At 39.5% G+C, this 24,227-nt stretch overlaps 1 protein-coding gene across 2 annotated transcripts in view; it reads left to right on the plus strand.

Moving 5' to 3' along the window:
* The window catches only part of GNPTAB (N-acetylglucosamine-1-phosphate transferase subunits alpha and beta), a gene marked incomplete at its 5' end in the record, with an annotated part of 83,985 nt that overhangs the window by 25,075 nt on the left and 34,683 nt on the right, over positions 1–24,227 (plus strand). Inside the window, 6 exons of one of the 2 annotated variants that reach the window (XM_080811405.1) lie at positions 1,850–1,935; positions 9,730–9,849; positions 10,773–10,814; positions 13,141–13,346; positions 19,302–19,366; positions 19,601–19,735. In XM_080811405.1, the coding sequence (XP_080667531.1) occupies positions 1,850–1,935; positions 9,730–9,849; positions 10,773–10,814; positions 13,141–13,346; positions 19,302–19,366; positions 19,601–19,735 (654 nt within the window). The remainder of the gene's footprint in view (positions 1–1,849; positions 1,936–9,729; positions 9,850–10,772; positions 10,815–13,140; positions 13,347–19,301; positions 19,367–19,600; positions 19,736–24,227) is intronic. The other variant, XM_080811406.1, reaches the window with a different exon arrangement.

Genomic DNA, 24,227 nt, shown 5'->3' on the forward strand with positions numbered 1-24,227 from the left:
ATCTGAATGTACCTGGGCCATGCATCCTATGGTTTGCACAGTAGGAAGCTAGAAGTAGTCTTGGCAGGAAGGAGGGCATTCCAGGAAGAGGAATGGCATGAAAGGACACATTTGAAAGTCAGATAGAAAAAGATGACCTGGCAAAGGAGATTGAAAAGGAGTCACCAGAGTGATGGGAGGGAAGCTAGGGAAGTGGTTCAGTAAAGAGGAACTGGGTAGCTGCTACCCAGTTGAGTAAGAGAGAGATGGGGAACATGTCACTGGATTCCACAACATGGAGGCCTTGGTAAGACCCCAGACATGGTAAGGGCAGAAGTGGTTTTGGAATAGCTGAAGGGTAAATAGAGCATAGAAGAAGACTCTAAGAGAGTCAGTTATCATATGGTTTCACTTATTTGTGGAGCATAACAAACAACATGGAGGACATGGGGAGGTGGAGAGAAGAAGGGAGTTGAGGGAAATTGGAAAGGGAGGTGAACCATGAGAGACTATGGACTCTGAAAAACAACCTGAGGGTTTTGAAGGGGGGGGTGGGAGGTTGGGGGAGCCAGGTGGTGGGTATTAAGGAGGGCATGTATTGCATGGAGCACTGGGTGTGGTGCAAAAACAATGAATACTGTTAGGCTGAAAAGAAATTATAAAAAAAAAAGAAGAAGGAGACTCTAAAGAAATTTGCCCTTGAAAGAGAGAATTTCAAATAGAAGGAACAACTGGCAGAGAGTGTGGAGTGAAGGGAAGGTTTTCCTGAGAGTACTGTAATAGGCTGATGAAAATAGTCCTATTGTGAGGAAATGAGAGAACAGACAAGGTCTTGAGACAGGAGGTTGAGATCCAGAGCAAATGGACAGAGATGGGGTGTTTGTGGAAGGACACTTCACCTCTGGTGAAGTGAATGAAGAAGAATATGGGGCATATGTGTGGGTGGGTTTACAGATTTGGGGTGCAAACATGAGGGAGCTCCTATCTGGAACTTTCCATTCTCTCCTTTATTTAGCAAGGTCATCAGCTGAAACTTCATAGACAGTAAGGCCGTCACTCCAGTATCTTGTCAATCTCTTCCTTATAGCTTTGTTCTGTGCTGTGAGGAGAGTCTCCAAAGGTTTGGATGGACCATGTAGCTGCCTGAAATCCTATAATGCCTCTGCTTCCCATGGTACATAGGGCACAATAGTCAAGACACAGTTTCCCTTCTCAGCCCCATTCTCTCCACTTACTAGCTGTGCTCCCACCAAAGCCAGCAGCACTGTTGCCCTGAAACCACTCACCCTTGCTGCTTCTCAGCCTTTGAACATGCTCTTGCAGCTCTGTCCCTTTCTCCCTACCTTGTGAACTCATTCTGTAAGACCTCGTTCTCATATTGGGTCCTTTTAAATTTCTTTTTTTTTTTTTAAAGATTTTATTTTATTTATTTGACAGAGATCACAAGTAGGCAGGCAGAGAGAGAGGAGGAAGCAGGCTCCCTGCGGAGCAGAGAGCCTGATGCGGGGCTCGATCCCAGGACCCTGAGATCATGACATGAGCTGAAGGCAGAGGCTTAACCCACTGAGCCACCCAGGCGCCCCCCCTTTTAAATTTCTTTGCCCCTCCTCCCACAGGCCATTAACTATAGCTTTTATTTCTGTATCTGTGTAATTATCCTTCTGTTGTAGTTTTTACATCTGGACTGAGCACAGTGTATGGTATATATATGGTAGGCAGTGGGTGAATGGATGAATTTTGGTTTCTTTTCCTGTTCCTTTAGTGATTCTTAATGAAATTAAAATGAAATGAAAGTTCTATACTCTTAGTATTTGGTGCAGGGTAAACATTTTTTTCTTCTTTTTTTTTTTTTTTTTCCTTTTTTTCCTAGGTGGTTCTGGAATGGAGCCGGGATCAATACCACGTTTTGTTTGATTCCTACAGAGACAATATTGCTGGAAAGTCCTTTCAGAATCGGTAAGAAGAGATCAGTTTCGGAGAGCAGCTTATTTGGACTTTAAGTGATGAGTCATGAGATCACCCTTGTTTTAAATATAAGAGTTGAAGTTGAAGGGATTTTTCCAAGTGTAGATAAGATTTAACCTATTCAAGACCTCTCCTATCTGAAGGAATCCTCAAATTTTATGACTGAAAAATCTGATTCCCAAAGAATAATCCTGCCTTGCAGAGTTTGTTACATGATCTCATTTATCATTGCCCCAGTTCTGTGAGGTAAAGGTAATTCCATCCCCCTGCAGGATGAGGAACCCGAGTGGCTACCCTGGCCAGTATTATTCTTTTCCAAGTCCTGGCCTGTATTCTTCTGTTGACATCTTCTGTTGACTCTGTTAACCTGGGCCAGTCCCATGGAAGCCACCAGACTGACCCCTCACCCAGCCCTGTGATCACCACATCTTGCTGCTTCACTGTGAGGAGCAGCAAATAACCTCATAGGTTGGGTCTTTTTCTCTTTAAGGCCAAGAGGCTTCTTGGTGCAGCCGCTCTTAGATGCTACCTTCAACCTTTCTTTCCTTGGAGATTTTTCTCCTCCCTCAAAAGACAGACCTCAGAGTGGAATCAATCTTTTCTCACATCCTCCTTTTCTTCCTGCAGCTAAAATGAACCGCAGTCTCCTTTTTGTTTTAATTATTACTTACATTGTTTTATATAATAAAAGCAGTTTATGTCAGTGGTTAAAGCAGTTCAAATAATACAGAAAAATAAAGTTATGCCTCTATCTGTTCCATTTTTAATTTGTCCTGATCTAGAGGAAGCATTATTAATGAATTTTGGTTGTAGATTCTTTGGGTAATCATCATTCTAACTTTAAAAAATAAACGGAGTTCTCTCCTTTTTTATTTACTCATTTTATGCAGTACTTATTGACTCTTTTCCATTCTAACAGTGCACAGTGAATCATTACAGGGCAAGGAGCCATAGGTGACCAGAACAAATATGGGGCAGCTCACAAGGGTAGTTAACCCCACGAAAATCTAAATGTCAGAATCCTCCTCGATCCTGACTGTCCATTTCCCCCTGAGGATAGTTCTCATAAATCTTTCCCTGTGCTCTCACTGAACCAGAAAACCTAATGAAACTACAAGTGACTACCGTTGGTATCAGTTGGCACACCTTGACAGTTTCCTGAGAACCTCTAGACTACATCACCAGTTGCTCTGGAGCCCTTGCCCCCTGCTTGGAAGCACTTCCTTGTCCCTCTCTTCACTTTTTATGAGTGCCTTGTGGTTTCTGTCGAATAAGCGGGTTTTTAAGTTACTGTGCTAATTGGGTGTATGTACTGTTACAGTTATGAATATCTTAGGGAGGAAGGGCTAAGGGATTTTTTGATTGATGTTAAGCTTTACTCTTTGCTTCGTGCCTTATGTGTGAATGACATCCCAGACTTTGCTCCTTTAACAAAGAACGAGTCTTTGAGTCTTCCTCTGTTTTAGCCACTGAGATATTACTCTGCAGGAAAGAATTGTGTAGTCCAGTGGGGAGAATGGCATGTTAAGCAAATAATTCGTGAAGTAGGGAAACTCTAGGCTTTTCTCTTAGGATCTCTCTCTCTCTCTCTCTCTCTTTTTTTTTTAAAGATTTTATTTATTCACTTGAGAGAGAGAGCATGAGCAGGGGGCAAGGCAAAGGGACTTGAGAGAGAGAGCATGAGCAGGGGTTGAGGCAAAGGGAGAGGGAGAAACAGATTCCCCACTGAGTAAGGGAGTCTGATGGGAGGCTTAATTCCAGGACCCAGAGATCATGACCTCAGCCAAGGGCAGACACTTAACCATTTGAGCCACCAGTCAACCCTTTTAACAGCTCTTAAAAACAGTTTTCAAAGACAGTAGGGATCTGCAAAATCAAAACTATTTTTTATAACAATACCAACGTGTTATTTGCCTTTTTTTACTGTGTTGACATTTGCACTGATCGTGTAAAAGCATTGATGGGTAAAACTGCCACACCTTAGCATGAGTCACTGTATTCTTCACTACCCCACGTTTACATGGGTAGGATAAAAGCTAGCTTCACTTAAAAGTGTTCATGATGAAGCAGTAAAAGTTACTAATTTGATTATATCTTGACCCTTTGACCACATATCTTTTTAATGTTCTTTGTAATGAAATGCACCTGACTGTGTGGTGATTATCTTGAGGAAAATCCCTGTGTGATTGTTTGAGTTGCAACCGTTCTGTTTCATGGAACACCATTGTCATAACTTGAAAGGACAGATGGCAGTATTATTACTCAGACTTGGTCATTTGGCAGATGTTTCTTGACAGTGAACGAAGCAATTCTGTCTCTTGAAGGAAGAGTAATGGTATTTGTTGCCAGTGATAAAATTTGAGCTTTCGGGTGAAAATAAGAATTTGGGAAATCTTGTTTCTACTATTGTGGGCTTAACAGCTTCACAGTATCATAAAAGACTTATCTCTTTAGATCGGTGGCATTGTCCAAAAAAATCACATTTGTTAATATTGTAGAAAAAAAATGAAAGAAATACGGCACCATTTGGCAGATCTGCATTAACTCAGTAAGCTCTTATTTCCCAGATAACCAATACATTGTTATAGGATTATTGTTACAGAGGTTACAGAATCTTGCATGGGTAAAAAAGCCATTCAAAGTGCAAGAAGGACCAATGGATTTCAGTGGAAAAGCACAAAAATTCATTAATGTAGCTTCATATTCTACACTGCCACTAATTTTTAAGCAACTACCAGTTACTTTGGTGTAGGACCAGAGAGGAAAACCCACTATTACCTGAAAAAGATATTACTACTTTTTTGAAGATTTTATTTATTTGAGAAAGAGAGAGTGAGCAGGTGGAAAGGGCAGAGGGAGAGGGAGAAGCAGGCTCCCTGCTGAGCAGGGAGCCCCACGCAGGGCCTGATCCCAGGACCTTGGGATCATGACCTGAGCCAAAGGCAGATGGATGCTTAACAAACTGAGCTTCCCAAGGGGCCCCCACAAAAAGGCTAAAATACAACTTTTCTTTCCAACTAAATATCTGTATGAGCCTGGGTTTTCATTATATAGTTCAACCAAAACAACACATGGGAATAGATTGAACATGGAAGATCTGAGGTGCTCGCTCTCTTCTACTAAGTCATTAAAGAGATTGGCAGAAATGTAGAACAGTGCTTCTCTTCTCACTAAATTTTTTTGTTGTTTTGGAAAATATTGTTATTTTCATTTAAAAAGTTGTTCATGGGGTGCCTGGGTGGTTCAGCCCTTAAGCGTCTGCCTTTGACTCAGGTCATGATCTCAGAGTCCTGGGATCTAGTCCCATGTCAGACTCTCTACTCAGTGGGTAGTCTGCTTCTCTCTCTTGTCCTCTCTGCTCTCCCTCTCTCTCTCAAATAAATAAATAAAATCTTTTAAAAAAGTTAATCATGTTAACATGTGAGGAGGTTTTTGTTTTAAAATGAATATTATAGGGACGCCTGGGTGGCTCAGTTAGTTAAGCAACTGCCTTCGGCTCTGGTCATGATCCTGGAGTCCCGGGATGAGTCCCATATCAGGCTCCCTGCTCGGCAGGGAGTCTGCTTCTCCCTCTGACCCTCCCACTTCTCATGCTCATTCTCTCTCTCAAATAAATAAAAAAAATCTTTTTTAAAAAATGAATATTTTTAACATGTTTTATTTTCAAATATGGCAAATATGAATAGTTACAACCTATAAACAAAAGCCTTTTGCGTTCTTAATAATTATTAAGTGTGAAATGAATAATTATTAAGTGTTCTTTAACATAGGAGTTCCCAAAACTTTAGTGTGCAGCAGAATCCCATGGAAGACTTCAGAAAATGCATTCCAGCCCCTACCCCACCTCCCCGCCCCCTGCTGGGTTTCTGAGTCTGGAGGTCTCAGAGGGGCCCACAGAATTTTCATTTTAACAAGTTCACTGGTGACACTGAAGCTGCTGGTCTGGTGACTACACTTTGAGAACAATTCATTCATGGATTCTTAATGAAATACAGTTTTCCTACTTTGTTTTCATTATAGCCAGTTTTCCTAAGAAAAGCTCAAAATGGATTGTCTTTTTTTAATCAAATATTTATCAAGCACCTACTCAACCTATTGTGCCTTATGCTGTGCTCATGCTGATGATGCACACTTGCAGAAATCCCTGTCCTGAAGGAGCTTCAAAACTTTAGAAATTCACATATGGAGGTCAGCAGTTTTAATCAAACATTCTTGTTCTCTTTCTGAAAAATTTTGTGTATGTGTGTTAAATATTTCTCCTCCTAATTTTAGACTGCATTAAAATATAGTTTGATTTTTATATAGGGATATTTCAAAATTACCCAATTTTGAAGATGACAAGTAAATGCATCATATATAACATCACGTGTTCTGATATATATATATATATATATATATATTTTTTTTTTTAAGATTTTGTTGATTTATTTATTTGACAGATCACAAGTAGGCAGAGAGGCAGGCAGAGAGAGAGGGAAGCAGGCTCCCCGCAGAGCAGAGAGCCCGATGCAGGACTCGATCCCAGAACCCCTGAGATCATGACCTGAGCCAAAGGCAGGGGCCCAACCCACTGAGCCACCCAGGCGCACAGTTCTGATATATTTTTAAAATACCATAATATTTATAGGAAACTTTCATTATTTTGCTAGTTTCTCTGCAAGTCTTTTTAATGTTATTAGAAATGTTTAAAACAAAGTTCTATTCTGTATGTCATTAAGAAGTGAATATGTAAATTATTGCTACTAATTTTGTGAGGCATTAAGTCAGTCTGGGACTAGTCTAGTCATCTCTAAAATGTAGGTATTAGATTAATTAAGTGTAAAATCTTTTCCAACTCTGGATCTAAGGTACCATTTAGGTTTTCTTATCTATTTTATAAAATGTAGAAGTAAGGGGCTACATTCATAGTGTCCTTTATATGTCATAGTGCCTGTATACTCACTTAAACTAAATTGATTAAAATAAAAGCTGTATTACTGTCACTGTGGCTTTGGTTCTGAGTCATAGGTGACTTATTTAGTCTTCAGCTCTAAGATAAAGGCTTTCTTTTCATCTGGAAACTAAGATACAGTGGTCTCGTGGTTAGAAAGAAAGACTCAAAATCACTGTGGCTATGTCTAATAGTAGAAAAACAACTGACTCACTGACTTTGGGCAGATCACACGATCTCCTAGTTTGTTAGTTTAACACCAGAGAATTAAATTGATCGTATAATACAAGCTTACTAGAGCTAGTACATAAAACCATTATATACTTAATATTTTCCCCATTTGAACATGTATGGATATTTCCTCATTCTATTAAAAAATTTCTAATAGTAGGTAATTGCTTGTACAGGATAGCTTTGGAATGTGCAATCCTTTTTTTTTTTTTTTAAATCTTCGGGAAAAAACCTTAATAAATATGTCATCAAAGTAGTTTTTTCAGATTAATTTTTGGTCTAAGCTATTGGAAGTGAGATGACCTTGGATAATTTATGTGTGGGCAATGCAAGACATTTCTTTTTAATGGAAAAGACTGATCTATATGTTGAGGGAATGAACTTAGAGTTAATTTAGCCAACAAGTATATGTTAAATCCCACTCATGTACCAGACCCTATTCCTAGGCATCTTGTGATGACCAAGAGGAACTCGTTTACCCTTATATAGAATTGGCACTTTAGTGGGGAAGCTTTTTTTTTTTTTTTTTAACTTAAGCATGTGAACTACAACTTGTATATAAATAAATAGTTATCATTATGGATTTCTGGACCGGCAGCATTGCTGTACCTGGGAACTTGTTAGAAATGCAAGTTCTGGGGCCCCACGCCAGACCTAATGGGTCAGAAACTCTGGGTTGGAGCCTAACAATCTGTTTTACAAGCCCTAAGGTGATTCTGATGCCTGCTAATGTTTGAGAACCATTGGTATAATAACTGCATAAAAGACCTAGCTGAGAAAGCTTTCACTTACTGTTACGGTGAGGAGAGAGAACCTAAAGGTATAGGAAAGAGAGGAAGGTTTTTGTTTTTGTTTTTTTTTTTTAATTTAATTTGATTTAATTGTGTGTGTGTGTGTGTGTGTGTGTGTGTTCCAAAATTCATTGTTTAGAGGAAGAGAGGAAGTTATTAATGCAACAGGGCAAGAATGTATGGTACCACATCTGCTCTAGAGATAGTCTTATCTAGTGGAAGATAGACATGCATAAAAACTAGTACAACATACCCTGCTAAGGATTCCTTAGAGTACAGAGTATAATAGAAGCTGCATGGTAAGCAGTACATTCTCTTTGTGGGAGGTGAGGGAAGAGGGCGATTGGGGAAGGAGGAAGTGGTTCAACAAAGCATGAAAAAAAGGATATTTTAGGCAGAGGGAGAGGCATGTTCAAAGGCACAAAACCTTGCAAGTCTTACTTTATTGGGGTAAGCGACCAGAGTGTCTAAAGCACAAGGTGTAGACTATGACATGGTTTAGATGTTATTCTGTAGACAGTGGTAAACATTGTCAGGAGGGTTGGTAAATGTTCAGTTTTCACATATAGCTGAGTATTAGGTGATTCCTCCTTTTTCCCATGAAGCTCTGGGTCCCTGGTTCTCCTTTGACCTTCATCTTCTCTTCTGCTCCTCCCTTTTCTCCCCTTGTCTCTGCCACTCTGGCCTATAGCCCCTTGAACATGCCAGTTAGGTACCTACTAAAGAGCATTTACACGTGGTGTTCCCATTCTCTGAACCTTTCGTCCCCCAGTTATCCACATGGCTTGCTCTCTCACTTCCTTCACATCTTTGCTGAAATGCCACTTGCCTATGAGTCATGATGAACTCCTGTATCATAGGTCCAAAATAGACCTGAAAGATGGGGGAGTTTTGGTTAGGTTGGTAAAAGAAAGGGAAAGAGAGCTTTCAGCAGGGGTAAAACCTGAACAGAACACTAACACGAGACCTAGGTGAGATAGTCAAGAATTAGATGCCTGCCTAACTGCTTATTTTGAGGAAAAGATAATAAGAAACTTAAGTCGGGCAATTTCAGGAAGGTCTGTGCTAGTGTCTCATATATATCATTGACTCATTTAACAATTACTGAGCTGCTGTGTGTGCTGAGCACTTTTCTAATCGGTTGAGTACTTTAGGGAACAAAACAGAAAGCTTCCTGCCTTCTTGGAGCTTACATTCTGGAGGAAGGACACACACAGTTACCAGTGTAGGTAACAAGTTAATTATTTAATATGTTAGAAAGGTGGTCAGTGCTATGAAGACAAGAAAAAGCAGGACAGGGGAAGGAGAGGGCTGGGCTGGGAGGGGCTGGACTTGGGGCAGCAGGAAATAAGGAGTGCTGCAGCATAAAACAGGGCTGGGAAAATAGAACTGGGTCATTGTTAGGGAATGTTGGATAATTCCCTTTTTGGTAATTTTGTTTAGCTTCTAATTTCTTTTCTGTTTGGCTACATTTGTATCACAGCACCCTTGTTTGCTAAACTGAGCATGTAGGAGTGCAAACTGAGTTTCCAAGACCTCCTGAAAATCTTAAAGTGGAGTGATGGCAGCCTCTTTACAGGGTGGTTGTGAGGAGTAAATGGTGCAGAACTGCATAAAGATCTGCATGCATCTTGCAGAGAAAGTTCTCAACAAATAGTCTTCTAGCACCAGTTTGAAACATGCAATTTTGTGATATGGTTGGCTGGTTTGATTACCTTTTCATTGTTCTGAGGTTTTCTTCAATAACCTTTGAGTTTAAACCCTTTTATACTCTTATTCCCAAATGTATTGGAAAAATGCATGTAAGCTGCAAGACCTGTGGGTTTGCCCTAGGCTCTGTCTGCCGATGCCGATCGATGTGGTTTATACCTGGGTGAATGGCACAGATCTTGAACTACTGAAGGAACTACAGCAAGTCAGAGAACAGATGGAGGAGGAGCAGAAAGCAATGAGGTAAAACTGATTCTTTAAAAACAAAACACACACTGTTCTGAGTACAAGTAACAGTGCATTTCAGAAGGAAAGGGTGATGTTCACAATACTGTCCAAACAAAAATCTGATAAAATTGCTAGCCCATCTCAAATTCGTGCCATTAGAAGATGTTGTCAGTTATGTATCCGACCCTTGTTTCTTGGTGCCCAAGGAGAACTCAGCCACTTTAGTGACATCCTGGCCTCACTTTGTAAGATGGCCATTTTATGGCTGTGCCACTCTAGTGATGCCTTGTTCTCCTTGAGCCCTAAAGGGGAAGGAGCCTCCCAAGAAAGCCCTGGACTTCCTGCTTACTCAGGCTGAGTCCCAGGTGTGATATCTTCATGAAATAAGGTGTTTGTTATTCAACGTAACTACATGGTAAGAGCTCTTAATTCCCTGGGAAAGGTACAGTGCCCTTGAATGGAGAGCCTTTAGAGCTAGGGATCTGGCTGATGTAACTTCCTTTCTGATTCCTTAGCAGTATTTGTTGAGAATTTCTCCATTCATTTTTTTGTAAATGTTAATGGGTGCTCTCCAGTTGCAGGTAATTGGCCAAGTTATACTGCAACAAATTGTCTCTTTCTCTTCGCGTTAGAGAATATTACACCTTCCCAGTGCATGAAAATGACTTTGGCAACCTGATTTTAGTAGTAAAATGTAGAAGCTTGTATGTCAGCTTTTTCAGTTACTGTGGGAGGTATGTGATGATAGTAACTTGAGCATATTTAATTGAAACTTAAAATTTTATGTATCTTAAATGTTGTAAGCATTATATTTCTTAACCTACTGGTTAGTTCCAGGGGAGTAACCAAGAAAATTAGTGTTGTCAGTAACCTCTTGTTCACATTTAGGGCAAGTACTAACCCATGCGTATGTAATGAAATATATTTGCTTTCATTAGAGAAATCCTTGGGAAGAACACAACGGAACCAACTAAGAAGAGGTAAGCGTTTTGATTCTCCTCTCAGGAATAGAAGTTGAAATGTTGAAATAAAACTTTGAGGTTCTCACTTGTTTTTGTTGAATACACAGTATTTTATATTTATTGTCCCTCTTCAATCCCTCATCTGCTAGTTTTTGACCCCCAAATTAAGTGCCTCCATTAGATGGAAAATCTAGCAGTGCCAAAGGCATAGTTGATTGAGAACTCTTATCCAGGTTGTACCTAATCAAAGCTTTATCGTTTCTGATAGATTAGGTTTCTGGATGTTAAGGTTTTTCTTCTCTGTCGTTTTCATTAATCTCTCTGGGTTTTCTGTTCTCTTGGTACACTTAAAGTATGACTTACACCCAGTGTTTTCATTTCTAGAATTTATATCCATCATTCAGTTGTATGTTCATAATTTATTTCCTTGAAAAAGCTGTCATAGTTCTGTGTCTTATATGTAAGGACTTGGGAAGGGGATTTAGCCCAATGCCAAGAATCATAATGTGGCTATTGTGATTTAAATCATAACTGATTCTGATAGCCCTAAAAACAAGATTGCTTCACTGACCAGCAGAAATCTCTGCTAGGGGCCCCTGGGTGGCTCAGAGGATTAAAGTCTCTGCCTTCGGCTCAGGTCATGATCCCAAGGTCCTGGGATCAAGCCCCGCATCGGGCTCTCTCCTTGGCGGGGAGCCTGCTTCCTCCTCTCTCTCTCTGTCTGCCTCTCTGCCTACTTGTGATCTCTCTCTGTTGAAAAAATTAAAAAAAATCTTTAAAAAAAAAAAAAAGAAATCTCTAACTGCACTCCCCCCATTTAATTGTTAGACTTACAAGAGTTATTTTATAGAAATGAGCCTGAGGAATTTAGAGATCTTGAAGTGCCCTCTGAATCATTTCTTTATGTTATGTATATTCATTTATAAATATAGTACTGTTAATACTACTGTTAATAGTTTTCAATACTAATATAAATATACTAATGTTAATACCACTGTTAATATTTTTAATTTTTAAAATACCATTATTTTTAAAATAAATACATTTTTAAAGTAGTCAAAGTAATAATGCCACATTACAGAAAGGTTGAGAGGACAGCAGTGAAAAAATTAGGCTCGTATAATTCTATGGTCCTCATTCAACTGTGATCATTTTATTATTCCCTTTTCATGCATGTGTTTATAGTTGTAATTTATAATCTTTTTTATAATTTATAATCCATGTACAATTTTGTATCATTTTAAAATTTTATATAATCTATACATCTCTGTTGATAAATTATCTTCGTGCTTCTTCTCAGTTGTAATAGTTAATAATATTCCATAAAATAACTGTACTGTAATTTACTAAATGTTGGGCACTTCTGTATTTCACTCTTATAAATATTTTGTGATCTTATATTTGGGTCTGTCACATTTTCTGTGTGTGTGTGTGTGTGTGTGTGTGTGTGTTTTCCCTGTTTTGTTTCTCTTCTTCTACTTGGACTAGATTCCTGGAAGTAAACTACTGAGGAAGAAGCATATGTATAAATTTTTATGGGTCTGAATAAGGACACATGCAAATGCTATAAAATTAATTCTCCAGAGAGGAAATGGGAAATACCCACCTGCAGTGACACCAGCAGTGTTTAAGAGGAATAGGTGTACTGTACTTGCACTAACAGAGTCCCTTTTTTTGAGGGATGCTAATTTAGTAAACAAAATGTGATACCTCATTGTTTTCTTTTGCATTTCTTTAAATATTACTCGGGTTGGACAGTTTTACATATTAGCTAGTCACAGCTCCCACTTTGTGAGTTCCCCAGCTGTGTTTTGTCCATTGTTTATTTAGGTATTATGTATATTCTAGGTATTCCTTACATTTAGATAGAAATATCTCAAATATTTATCTTAGAACCTTGTCTCATTGGCTTTTATTTACATTAGTGTCATGTCTTTCCAGTGTATTTGTTAATTGGTAAATTGTATCTGGTAGGCTGACGCTCTGTGAACAGAATTTATCTACTTCCTAATCTGCCTAATGATAGACTTCATTGGAATTATGAAAAATATTTAAAATGGTAGTGAAATGCTTAATTTCTTGTGTACCTTTGAGTTAGTAAATTTTGGTGCCAATTATATTAATAGGAGTTTGAAAGCACTTTCTAAAGCTCTAAAGCTGCCCTTGTTTAAAGTAATTTTATATCATACTTGCTATCTTTATATTCTCGACAAGATTCGTATTTATTAAATATGATTTTTATAGGATATAGAAAAATATCTAGAAAATTTAATGTACAAACAAGCTTTTCAATGTTGATTAATTTTTCAAGAATGTTTTTGAGCATGTTGGTGTCTGTTTCCAGTGAGAAGCAGTTGGAGTGTTTGCTGACACATTGCATCAAGGTGCCAATGCTTGTCCTGGATCCAGCTCTGCCGGCCAACATCACATTGAAGGAACTGCCATCTCTTTATCCGTCTTTTCATTCTGCCAGTGACATAGTCAATGTTGCAAAACCAAAAAACCCTTCCACTAATGTCTCAGTTGTTGTTTTCGACAATGCTAAGAATGGTAAGATCTCCTATGGGTATTTTAAAATCATGTCATCATTGATTGTTTGAATAACAAAATTCTAAATGGAACAGACATGATTCAGTTTTTAAAGAAGTACTTGATAAACTAAAAACATAAAACGAGAAGCAAAAGAGCTGCCACTGTATTTCAGCCCTAACTTCAGAAAGGGATTGCGTATATCTTACTCCCTGTAATACACTCGCCTTTCTGTGTTGTGGTCAGGACCTTAAATTTGATACTTCCATTTATCTTATTCGCTTGGCTCTGAGTTATTGTGGAGGCTTATTACTATTACTATTTTTTACCATATAACTCTTCAGCAAGGTTGTTTTCTCCAGTTTGAACAGAGCATACTGGAAGATTCTTATTTTACATTCTGAATTATCTGATTATACAGTTGATTTGGTCAGATAAGAGAACTGAAATTGTAATTTCTGGCATAGAATAATACACACATCTAGAGATCCTGTCCTCCCACTTGGCCACTGAGCTGGTGAGCTGCATGCCTGTGTCTCCTCTGGTCTGTTGTCTCTCATGCTTCTGTACTGAGCCTCTCTCCTTGGAGGCTACATGTGTTTCACCTGTATAAAATGAAAACGGTCATGTCCCTTTTACAGCATTGAGTCCTGTTCTTAAGTTCCCATTCTTTCTGTCATACTCCCAGCTTAAATCTTTGGAAATATCTTTGATGTGTTCTTCCTTTTTACCTCCATCACTAATAATTTATCTCACCCTATTACTTGCTTTTGTTTTTCACAAATGATTCTTTCCTTTACTTATCTCGCTTTGTCTACACCAGATTGAATTCCTTCACATAGGCTCCGGTGATAGCTGCCTAGCTGCTCTGCCTACCTGTAAAGTTTCTCTCCGATCTCCCCAGCACGCAATCTGAATAAATCAGAAATCTCTGATTTTATTGGTTTGCCTCCTTTTTGAAGACAATAATACAGTAGTATGTATTTGTTTTCTACGTGGATACAGATTCCTCCTCCTGGTGTTCAGGACTCAGCCTTGATTCTGCACTTAGTTCCTCGTGTCCCTGCCCTCCTGCATCTTCTTGAGGCTGCCCGTGTCTTCACATGTGTGGTGCTGCTCTCCTGGTCCTCTTCCTCTCCCAGCCTGCCTCCTGTTCTTTCCAGCCCCACCTCTGTCTCCATGAAGATCCTTGACAGTACATTCGCAATGATTCTATTTATTTTTACTTTTCTGTCTCCCTGTAGTACTTGTAACGTGACTCACAACTTAGGTTTCTGCGTGTGTGTGTTTTTAAGATTTACTTATTTTTTAGAAGGAGCAGGCAGAGAGAGAATATGCAAGCAGACTCCATGCTGAGTGCAGAGCCCGATGTGGGGCTCCATCTCAGGAGCCTGAGATCATGACCTGAGGCAAAATCAAGAGTCAGATGCTTAACTGACTGTGCCAGCCAGGTGCGCCAAAACACAGGAGTTTATGGTGTCCTCATCTAATTTCTTAATCGAGCACAGAGACCTTATTACTCACCAATTTGTGTCCTGAACAGTATCTAACATCATGCTTTCTTTCTGACACTTAAGTTATTTGTAATTTGAAAGAAAATTGTAACCTTTCTAAGTGCAGATATCGTCACCTTTACACTGTAGATTTGTTTCTGAATTATTTTGTATAAATAACATTTTTGTATTTGAGTTATAGTTAAATATATAGGAAAAGTAAAGGGATAACCTTCGACAAATTATAGCAAATTATCTTGATTTCTTGTTTTGCTAAATTTAGCTTTGTTTTTTTAAATTAGTTAAGGTACTTTGATGATGTTTTACCTGAAGAGAAGAAAGAATGACATTATGTTAAGAATTATAACTCAGTTACAACATCTATGGAGAGAATCTTGGATTTTTCCTCTGCTAATTCTATAACATAGTAAAGACAAGTCTTTAAGTCTAAAGACTTAAGTAAAGACTTAAGAGGTTGTGAATTTTGATATAAATAAATTTTATATTAAACTATAGTCTTCTAAGCACTGTTTTTGAATTCCTACTTGGGCTTCTATTTGACTGCCCTACTTATTCATTTGTTCAGTAAAGATTTGTGGAGCTACTGCTCTGTTTGGGTTGTTGTTCCAGGTAACAGGGAAATAGCAGAGAACAAAAGACACATCTCTGCCATCAGGGAGCTTATACTTCTAGTGGACTGCAGACTCTCTCTTTATCCTCCTCAGTTATCTAGATCAGGGATTGCCAGATTCTTTCTTAAAGGACCAGAGAATACATATTTTAAGGCTTTGTGGATCAAGAGGCAACATGGAGGAGATTATGTAGATATTTTGTATAAGCATTTAACGTTTAGCCATTTTAAAATGTCAAAACTGTTCTTAGCTTGGGGCCATACTAAAACAGGCAGTGGCTAAATTTTGGCCATAGAATGCCAACCCCTGATATAGATAAAAAATTTGTATCCACATTTGATGTTCTATTTATCTCATTTAACCCTTTTCAAGTTCATCATCAAGAGCTGTTGCCTTTTTTCTCTTTCTGAAATGTGTCGTTTCTGCCCCTCTGATTCTGTGCCACTGTACTTGTCGTTTAGGCTCTGTTGAGTAGACAGGACTTCAGCAGTTGCACAGTCTAGTCCTGCAGCCTGGGCCTGGATTGCTCAGCAGAGTGGTTTTTCCCGTCAAGCTTATCCCCTTTGATCTATAGGAAATGAATTTTCTCCTGTGATAATTCATTTTACCTTTGGACTACATTGACCTTTACAAGTGCTTCCTTACAGCTTTCTCACACTAGTTAAATTGTACCCGTTGGGATCTTCCAGAACTAATGTAATCTCTTTCCCATGTGACATTTCTTTTCATTCCTATTCTTTTAGCTATCTCTTAGGGGCTTATCTGTGTCCTAGTTTATTCTTCCCAGAGTGAGCTTTGGTTTTGTTTGCTCTTATTTATTTTTTTTATTTTTATAGATTTATTTATTTTAGAGAGAGTGAGCATGGAGGTGGGGCAGAAGGAGAGAGAGAGAAAGAGAGAGTCTCAAGCAGACTCCACACCAAGCAAGGAGCCTGATGCGGGGGTCCATGTCATGACCCTGAGATCATAACCTGCGCTGAAACCAAGAGTCAGAAGCTCATCCGACTGTACCACCCAGGCGCCCCACGGTTTCTGTTACTTTTAAAGTGTATCAGCTGGAATAGAACATTTTTTTCAGGTGGTTCATTTGCAGAGAGAGCAGGACTATTCGTTACTTTTTGAGTGTATACCATGTGCCAAGTACTGTTCTCAGAGCTGAATTCAGGTGCAGCAGTGAAGAAATGGACAAAAATCTTTGCCTGCATTGAGTTTACATCTCAACAGAGGGAGACAGACAATAAATACAGAATACAAGTAAATTATGTTTGCAGAAGACAAGTGGTATAGAGAAAAATCGAGCAGGGGAAATTGGGTGATAAAGGCAGACTTATCAAGAAGGTGACTTCTGAGTGAAAATTTCAAGAATATGAGAGGGCCAGCAACATGAATATATGGACAAGGAGTGATTCAGTTAAGTGGCTGAGCCAGTGCAAAGACCCTGAGGCAGGGGTGTGTCTGGCTATTTCAAGAAGAGTAGAGAGGCCTCTGTGGCTGGAATAGAGTGAATAAGGGAAAGGACAAAAGAAGAGCCTAGAGAAGTAATGGGAAAACTGGTGGGATTGGCCCTGGCAGCCATGACAAGGACTTTGGCTTTAACTCAGAATGTGATGAGCAGGGGCGCCTGGGTGTCTCAGTCTAGGTTAAGTGTCTGCCTGCGGCTCAGGTCATGACCCCAGGGTTCTGGGATTGAGCCTCATGTAGGGCTCCCTGCTCAGCAGTCTGCTTCTCTCTCCCCCTCTGCTACTCCTCCTGCGTGTGTGCTCATTCTCTTTCTGTCAAATAAATAAAATCTTAAAAAAAAAAAAATGCAATGAGCAGTTATTGTAGGGTTTTGAGTATAGGAGTGATGTGATTTAACTCATGTTCCAAAAGGATCAGTCTGGCTGCTGTGGTGGGAATAAACTGAGGAGGGGCAAAGGTTGTAACAATTCAGGCAAGGGGGAGGGTGGCTTGGATCAGAGTAGTGGTGAGGAGAGGTTGGATTCTGGACGTTTTGAAGGTCAGCCCAACAGGATTTATTCATGGGTTGGTGTTGGGGAATACCACTTTTCTTATCCTAAGTACTCCTGTTCAAAAGCACAGAATTACAGTGGAAATTCAGTATGGCCATAGTACATTGTTGACATACTGAACTCGCCCTGGACTTAAAACTCCTAAGTCTTTTTAAAAAAACTTAATATAGGGGTGTCTGGTTGGCTCAGTTGGTAGAGCATGTAAGTCTTGATCCTAAAGTTGTGGGTTCAAGACCCATGATAAGCAAGGAGACCTACTTAAAAGACAAAAGAAAAAGAAAGGAAAAAAGAAACAATACATGCTAATGCTCAAATACTTGTTAATTTATGCTTAGATAGTTGGTTTTTGGTGCCAAGTTAAAGGTCTTTGTTTGTAGGAGGTTTCATTTTGCTAGGTTTGACTTGTTGCTCCAAATAGTAAGAACTTTGGGGAACTCCTAGTACATTATTCAGAACAATTACTTCTCTGTCTGCTTAGTGTAAATCCACACATTCTTCAAGCATGTCTTCTGTGTCTTCTAAAACTTTGATGGATCATTAAACAAGACAGAACCTATGGCAGACCTCTAAATCCTCTCTTTACGTTGACAGTAGTTTTATAATTTCATTCTTTAGTCAGAATTGGTTATACTCCACCAAACTTGAGATCTAGGCTAAGTCGCTGTTATATCCATAAAGATGACATGAGATGTCATTAGTTACCTTTGTTGAGATTATTTACAAATAGCTACACCACATCCATTAGAATGCTCTGATCGACCAGTGCAGAACCTCCCATGTCAGTGGGGGGTTGGGGGAGCTAGGGAGGTACATAGCTGACAAATTTATTCATAATGAACACCTACTCTTAATGTTCAGTACTTCCCTTAAAGATTAACAGTATACTGCAAAAGCTTTCATTTTTTCATTGCTCACCAATTTTGTTTTTTACAATACATCTGAGACTCTTGCCCAGAACTGACAGCCATCTTGCCAGGCTGGACCCTGCTTTCTTTCTTTTTTTTTTTTTTAAAGATTTTATTTATTTATTTGTCGGAGAGAGTGAGCACAGGCAGACAGAGAGGCAGGCAGAGGCAGAGGGAGAAGCAGGCTCCCTGCTGAGCAAGGAGCCCGATATGGGACTCGATCCCACCTGAGCCAAAGGCAGCTGCTTAACCAACTGAGCCACCCAGGCGTCCCCTGGACCCTGCTTTCTATGCCCATTTTGCAGATTATAGTCCTCTGACCTCTCTTCTGTTTTCTAAGATCTGGGATCTCCAAATGTCAGGATCAGGTTGCTGATTTTATTTGTCCCTCTCACTTTAGAACTCTCTCCCAGTTGGGCTGTGTCATTGGCCCTCTCCACCCTTAACTTAATCTGCTCTATTCAGCCTTACCTGATGAATTTTAGGAATTCACTGTGACAGTTGGGGAACCCTAGGATTTACAGTGGCTCCCCGCTGTTAATTTAGATGCCTTTGGCCTAGCTGTCAAGAGCCCCCTTCTGGTTACCCTTCTTGTACTCACCACTCCCAAATGTTTTATTCTAGCCAGTTTTTTAAAAAAATTAAATATGTTTGCTCTGACATCTGTGATTCTGTCAATCTATCATTTTCATGTTTCTGCTGCCTGTATGAACTTCCTCTTCAGTACCGCAGAATTTAACATTTAATTGTGCACTGGTATTATATCATTCCCCTTTTGTTGAATGGGTTAAATTTGTCTCCGCCAACTACCTGTTTTTGAGACCATGTATTTTACTGCTATAACAGCTCTCAAAATACTTTGTAGTGTTTTTGGCAGGTATCATAATTAAGTATTCATTAAAAACATGCTTGCTTATTGTATTCTTTATTGTAGTTGAAGATGCCCAGAGTGGAATATTTAAAGGAAACAGCAGACACACAGTTTGGAGGGGCTATTTGGTATGTTATTTTAAATTAATTGTATTTATGCAGTAGACTAGAATAAAAGTATAAGTAGTAAAGCTGTTTTACCTTGAGAGGCTTTTTAATGTATACTTTTTCTCTGAGCCTGGCTTACAAGTATTAATGAATGCTGATTTAAGTAATCTTAATATTCTGATTTTGAAGCTGTTAAGTTTTCACCAGCCTTATGATATGGAAAGTGAGTTGTATTTTCCCCCGTTCTTATTTTAGACCACAGATAAAGAAGTCCCTGGGTTAGTGCTAATGCAAGATTTGGCTTTTCTGAGTGGATTTCCACTGACATTCAAGGAAACAAATCAACTAAAAACAAAATTGCCAGAAAATCTTTCTTCTAAAATAAAACTGGTAAGAGCATAGGAAACAGAGCAATGAGTATAACACATTTCATTTAATGCATGACTCTTCTTGTGGTCCATTTCGTTATAGTAGAGCTGACAGTCATAAGCACAGAGGGTCTCTTCTGCCACAGGGTTGTCATGAAGATGGCTCTTTCTTTACAGAAGATCCTTACTCTTTACTTTTTATTTGGGCAAAACTTTAAGAGTCTTGGTTTGTTGGTTTCCCAGACAGAAACATGATTCATTTGTTTAACAATGCAACCTTTGTATTTATTAAGAGCCTTCACTCATAAAGGGAGTATGCTTCAGATATTTGGAATGGTTGATAATGTGAAACCTTTATTCATAAATAGCTAATTGAGCCACTAATGTATTTGGGGATTTATACCTATTAACTCTTCACGCTTTGATGCCATTAGTTAGAGTTGACTTTGGAGGCTGCCCCTGAGACATGCCTTTTCCTTAACATTTATTGTTTTTAGACCCACTGGCCCTATTGTATGGGTGTTCTTTCCTTCTAACCTTATGTCAAGATACCTGTAGTTCTGTCAGAAACATTGCAGATTATAAAACGTGAATACTTTTCTTCTAGAACAGAAGGCATAAAGTTCTGGGCTCAGAATTTTTTAGGGTCTGGTTTTCTTCATTAAAGAACAAGGAAACATTCTTTAAATTCTGCCACATTGATCAGGTTCCTGACTCTTACTTCCTTCTATTGGTGTCATTTAACAATTTGGAGGTGAAAGGATGGAGATGGCGAGGCAGTGGTAATGGAGAGCAGTGTTTGGAGAGTTCTTAGTTCCTGTCTTGACCATGTTTTTTAGTGCCCTGCCCCATTCACAACGTTCCCTTTAACTTGTTTCTTTCCATAAATGTTTCACTATTTTGTTTGTTTGTTTGTTTTAAAGATTTTATTTATTTATTTGACAGACAGAGATCACAAGTAGGCAGAGAGGCAGGAAGAGAGAGAGGGGGAAGCAGGCTCCCTGCCGAGCAGAGAGCCCGATGCAGGGCTTGATCCCAGGACCCCGGGATCATGACCTGAGCCCAAGGCAGAGGCTTTAACGCACTGAGCCACCCAGGTGCCCCTGTTTCCCTGTTTTAAGATACACTGTGTGACCTTTATAAATGTGATGGTAATATGAATGACATTTCTTTTTTTTCATAGTTTCCTAAGTTTTTTTTATGGTACTTGGAAATATAGTAGTGTGCAGCTAGATTAGGGTTGAATTATTTCTTTTCTTCAGTTATTTTAAAATAGATATTATATTCCTCCTTCCTCTAAGGAAGAGGAATTGAAAAAATTTGACATATAAAACTGAATTTAAGGTGTACAAGATGTTACTTTAAATACACTTATGTATTTAAATATGTATTGCAATATGATTGCCATTGTAGCAATATTTATCACATTACATAATTATAATACAGTATTACCTATATTCATTATTCTATGCATTAGATCTCTCTGGCTTACTTAAGTACTCATTGCAAAGTTTGTGTTTTTAAAACATCAGTCTTATTCCCCTACCACCATCCCTGTAGTAAATACCATTTTACTTTATGTTTATTATGTTTGACATTTTTGGATTCCACATATAAGTGATATACAGCATTTGTCTTTCTGTATCTGATTTATCTAACATAACATGATGTGCTAAGCATAAGATCCATCTATGTTGTAGCAAATGGCTGAATATTATTCTATTGTATATATATACTACATCTTTTTTATCTGTTTATCTGTCGATGGGCATTTAGGTTGCTACCAACCATATCTTGGCTATTGAGAATAACGCTGTAGTAAACATGGGAGTGCAGATATTGCTTTGAAATGCTGTTTTCATTTCCTTTGGGTATATACCCAGAAGTGGAATTGCTGGATTGTATGGTAGATTTATTTGTAATTTTCTGAGGAAACTCCATATTGTTTTCCTTAGTGGTTGGACCAATTTACATCCTCACCAGTATTGTACAAGGGTTCTATTTTCTCCACAGCCAATGTTTATTTAGCTTCTTAGCTTCCAAGCTATTTGTTCTAGAATTATGGACATATGTGTCTGTACCATGTTAGCTGAAATTCCTTATGCAGAAAGGACAATATTGTTTTTTTCTTAAAGATTTTTATTTATTTATTTGTCAGAGAATGCACAAGCAGGGGGAGCAGCAGGCAGAGGGAGAAGAAGGCCCCCCACTGAGCAGGGAGCCCGATGCGGGACTCCATCCCAGGACCCTGGGATCATGACCCCAGCCGAAGGCAGCTGCTTAACCGACTGAGCCACCCAGGCATCCCAAGAGTGACATTCTTGAATCTATTTATATGATTGCAACTGTAATATGTTTTTAAAGGAAAGAAGGTTCATGACGTATCTCTATTCCCCAGTCAAGTTTGACTTTTCTTTGCCTGCTGCAGCTGCTCCCCAGTGTTGATTGCTGACACACACACAGGTGTGTGCTGCCAAAGAATGCTAATCCAAGTAGTTGTTGACCCTTCAGCAAACTGTTGCTGGGTGGTATGGAGTGTGGTGTGTGCAGATAGAGGTAGGGTGGGGTAATAACTTGATTTGGATGAGGAGTACCAACAGGCTCTGCGCACAGTGATACCCCCTTGTACTGTTCGTTCACTGTCCAGAGATTTATTTGGATTCCCAGACTTGTCTTTGTGGAGGCTAGCACCTCCTCAGAGGGTCAAGCTAATTATCCATAACATTCATTGCAGGTCATTTTCATGATGCCAACACCTGCAATGAACTTCAGGGATTAGAAATTCTGGTTTGGGGAGATAAGAGAGAAAATGAGAAAGGGGAAGAGTAGAAGGGGAGTGGATCAGCATTTAAAGCTAATTCTTCAAGTGACTGTCTTTCTGTAGGTTCCTCTTCCTGGTTTTATTATGAATACCTTGAGAAAGAAGTTTCCTGTCACTGGATTCCCAGTCCATTTAGAGTATGAGCTTTTAGTAAATGTCTGCTTTGTGCCAGGGACTGTGTTAAGGATCACTGAGTGAATAAAGCACTTAAATAATTTTGGGGCACGATCACTTCCAAGTAAGTGTTTATACGAAGTATTGTAAGCATACCTGGGTTTTAGGTGTACTGGTGCAAGGAAGGCTTTGCAGAATACAAGACATTTTAGCTGGGCCCTGAACACAGAAGCCATTCTCCCAGCAGAGAAGGGAGTGGGAAAGACCATTCCTACAAGAGGGAACAGCCTGAGCAAAGGGCTGGAGGTTTGCAAGTCAGTGGTTTCCAGAAAACCAAGGCAGCTATTTTTGGAAGACAGCAACCAGGCAGGGATTTTGCTGGTGCTGAGATTGGGAAAAGAGATTGAAGCCAGATTGAGAAAGATCTGATAAGGAGCCTAACTTTATCCTAAAGGCAGGGGGCATCCTTAGGAGGAGCACTTGATCTGTTTCTAAGGAACATAGTAGGTGAAGGTATGGTGGTAGAGAATAAGCAAGATGAGCCTGGGCAGAAAACCAGTTCAGCCACTGCAGCCATAGCCCAGCAAGATGTTCAGGTTCAACAACTGTCCTGGCAGTGGTGCCAGTAATAAGAATGGTTCTAAAAACATCTGGGAGAAACACTCAGCATGACCCTGTGACTTATTAGCTGTTGGGGAGAGGGAAGGAAAAATGAAAGGGGAAGTGGATGTTAGTAGTGAAGATGGAAGTGATGGCTTTAACCACATTCCTAGCCTCAGTAGGAGAAGCAAATTTTTTGGGAAGGAAACTGAGAGCTCGGTTTGGAGTGTGTTGTTAGAGGTGCTTTGTGGCATGTGGGAGGAAGGGGTTATTAGACACTGGACTTTAGGACCTGAATGGGCTAGACTGTCTTGCCCTCCCAGGGTTCTTCAGGAGGCCTTGGCCTAGGCCTGTGGCCTCCACCCAGTGCTCAGTTCTGCCCTGGAGGTCCTGCCTGGGTACGAGCAACCCAGGATGGATATTGCTTGTTCACCTGTGTACCCCTAATGATTACCACATGGCTTTGCACTTAGAATCACGTTTTGGAGGCAGTATGTGTGCATGTCAAGTATTCAAGTAGCAAAGTAAGATAGATGAGTTAACAAGGAGAGTAGTACAGACCTCCAAAGTTGGCATTTAGAGGCAGGTAAGGTCTGTGTAGATCAGAGACATGGGGGAGGTTTCCAAAGAGAAAGAGGCTGCACGGATCCTTGAAGGCTGACCAGGGTGTTTACTTTGGCAGGAAGGACAGTGCTGGTGGGATGGGAGCAGGATATTGTCCTACCTGAACTTTGTTACCTCAAACTTCAGTTCAGGGCACATTCAAGGTAACAGGTAATTGTAATAACTGTATTAATGCCCCTTTTAGTGACATGCCTGAAACTGTGTTACACACCTGCTCTTTTATTTTTTTTAATTTTTTTTTAAAGATTTTATTTATTTGACATACAGAGATCACAAGTAGGCAGAGAGGCAGGCAGAGAGAGAGAGGAAGAGAAGCAGGCTCCCCGCTGAGCAGAGTGCCCAATGCAGGGCTCCA

This window comes from Martes martes (genome assembly GCF_963455335.1).
Source record: "Martes martes genome assembly, chromosome: 8".
Taxonomy (NCBI): domain Eukaryota; kingdom Metazoa; phylum Chordata; class Mammalia; order Carnivora; family Mustelidae; genus Martes; species Martes martes.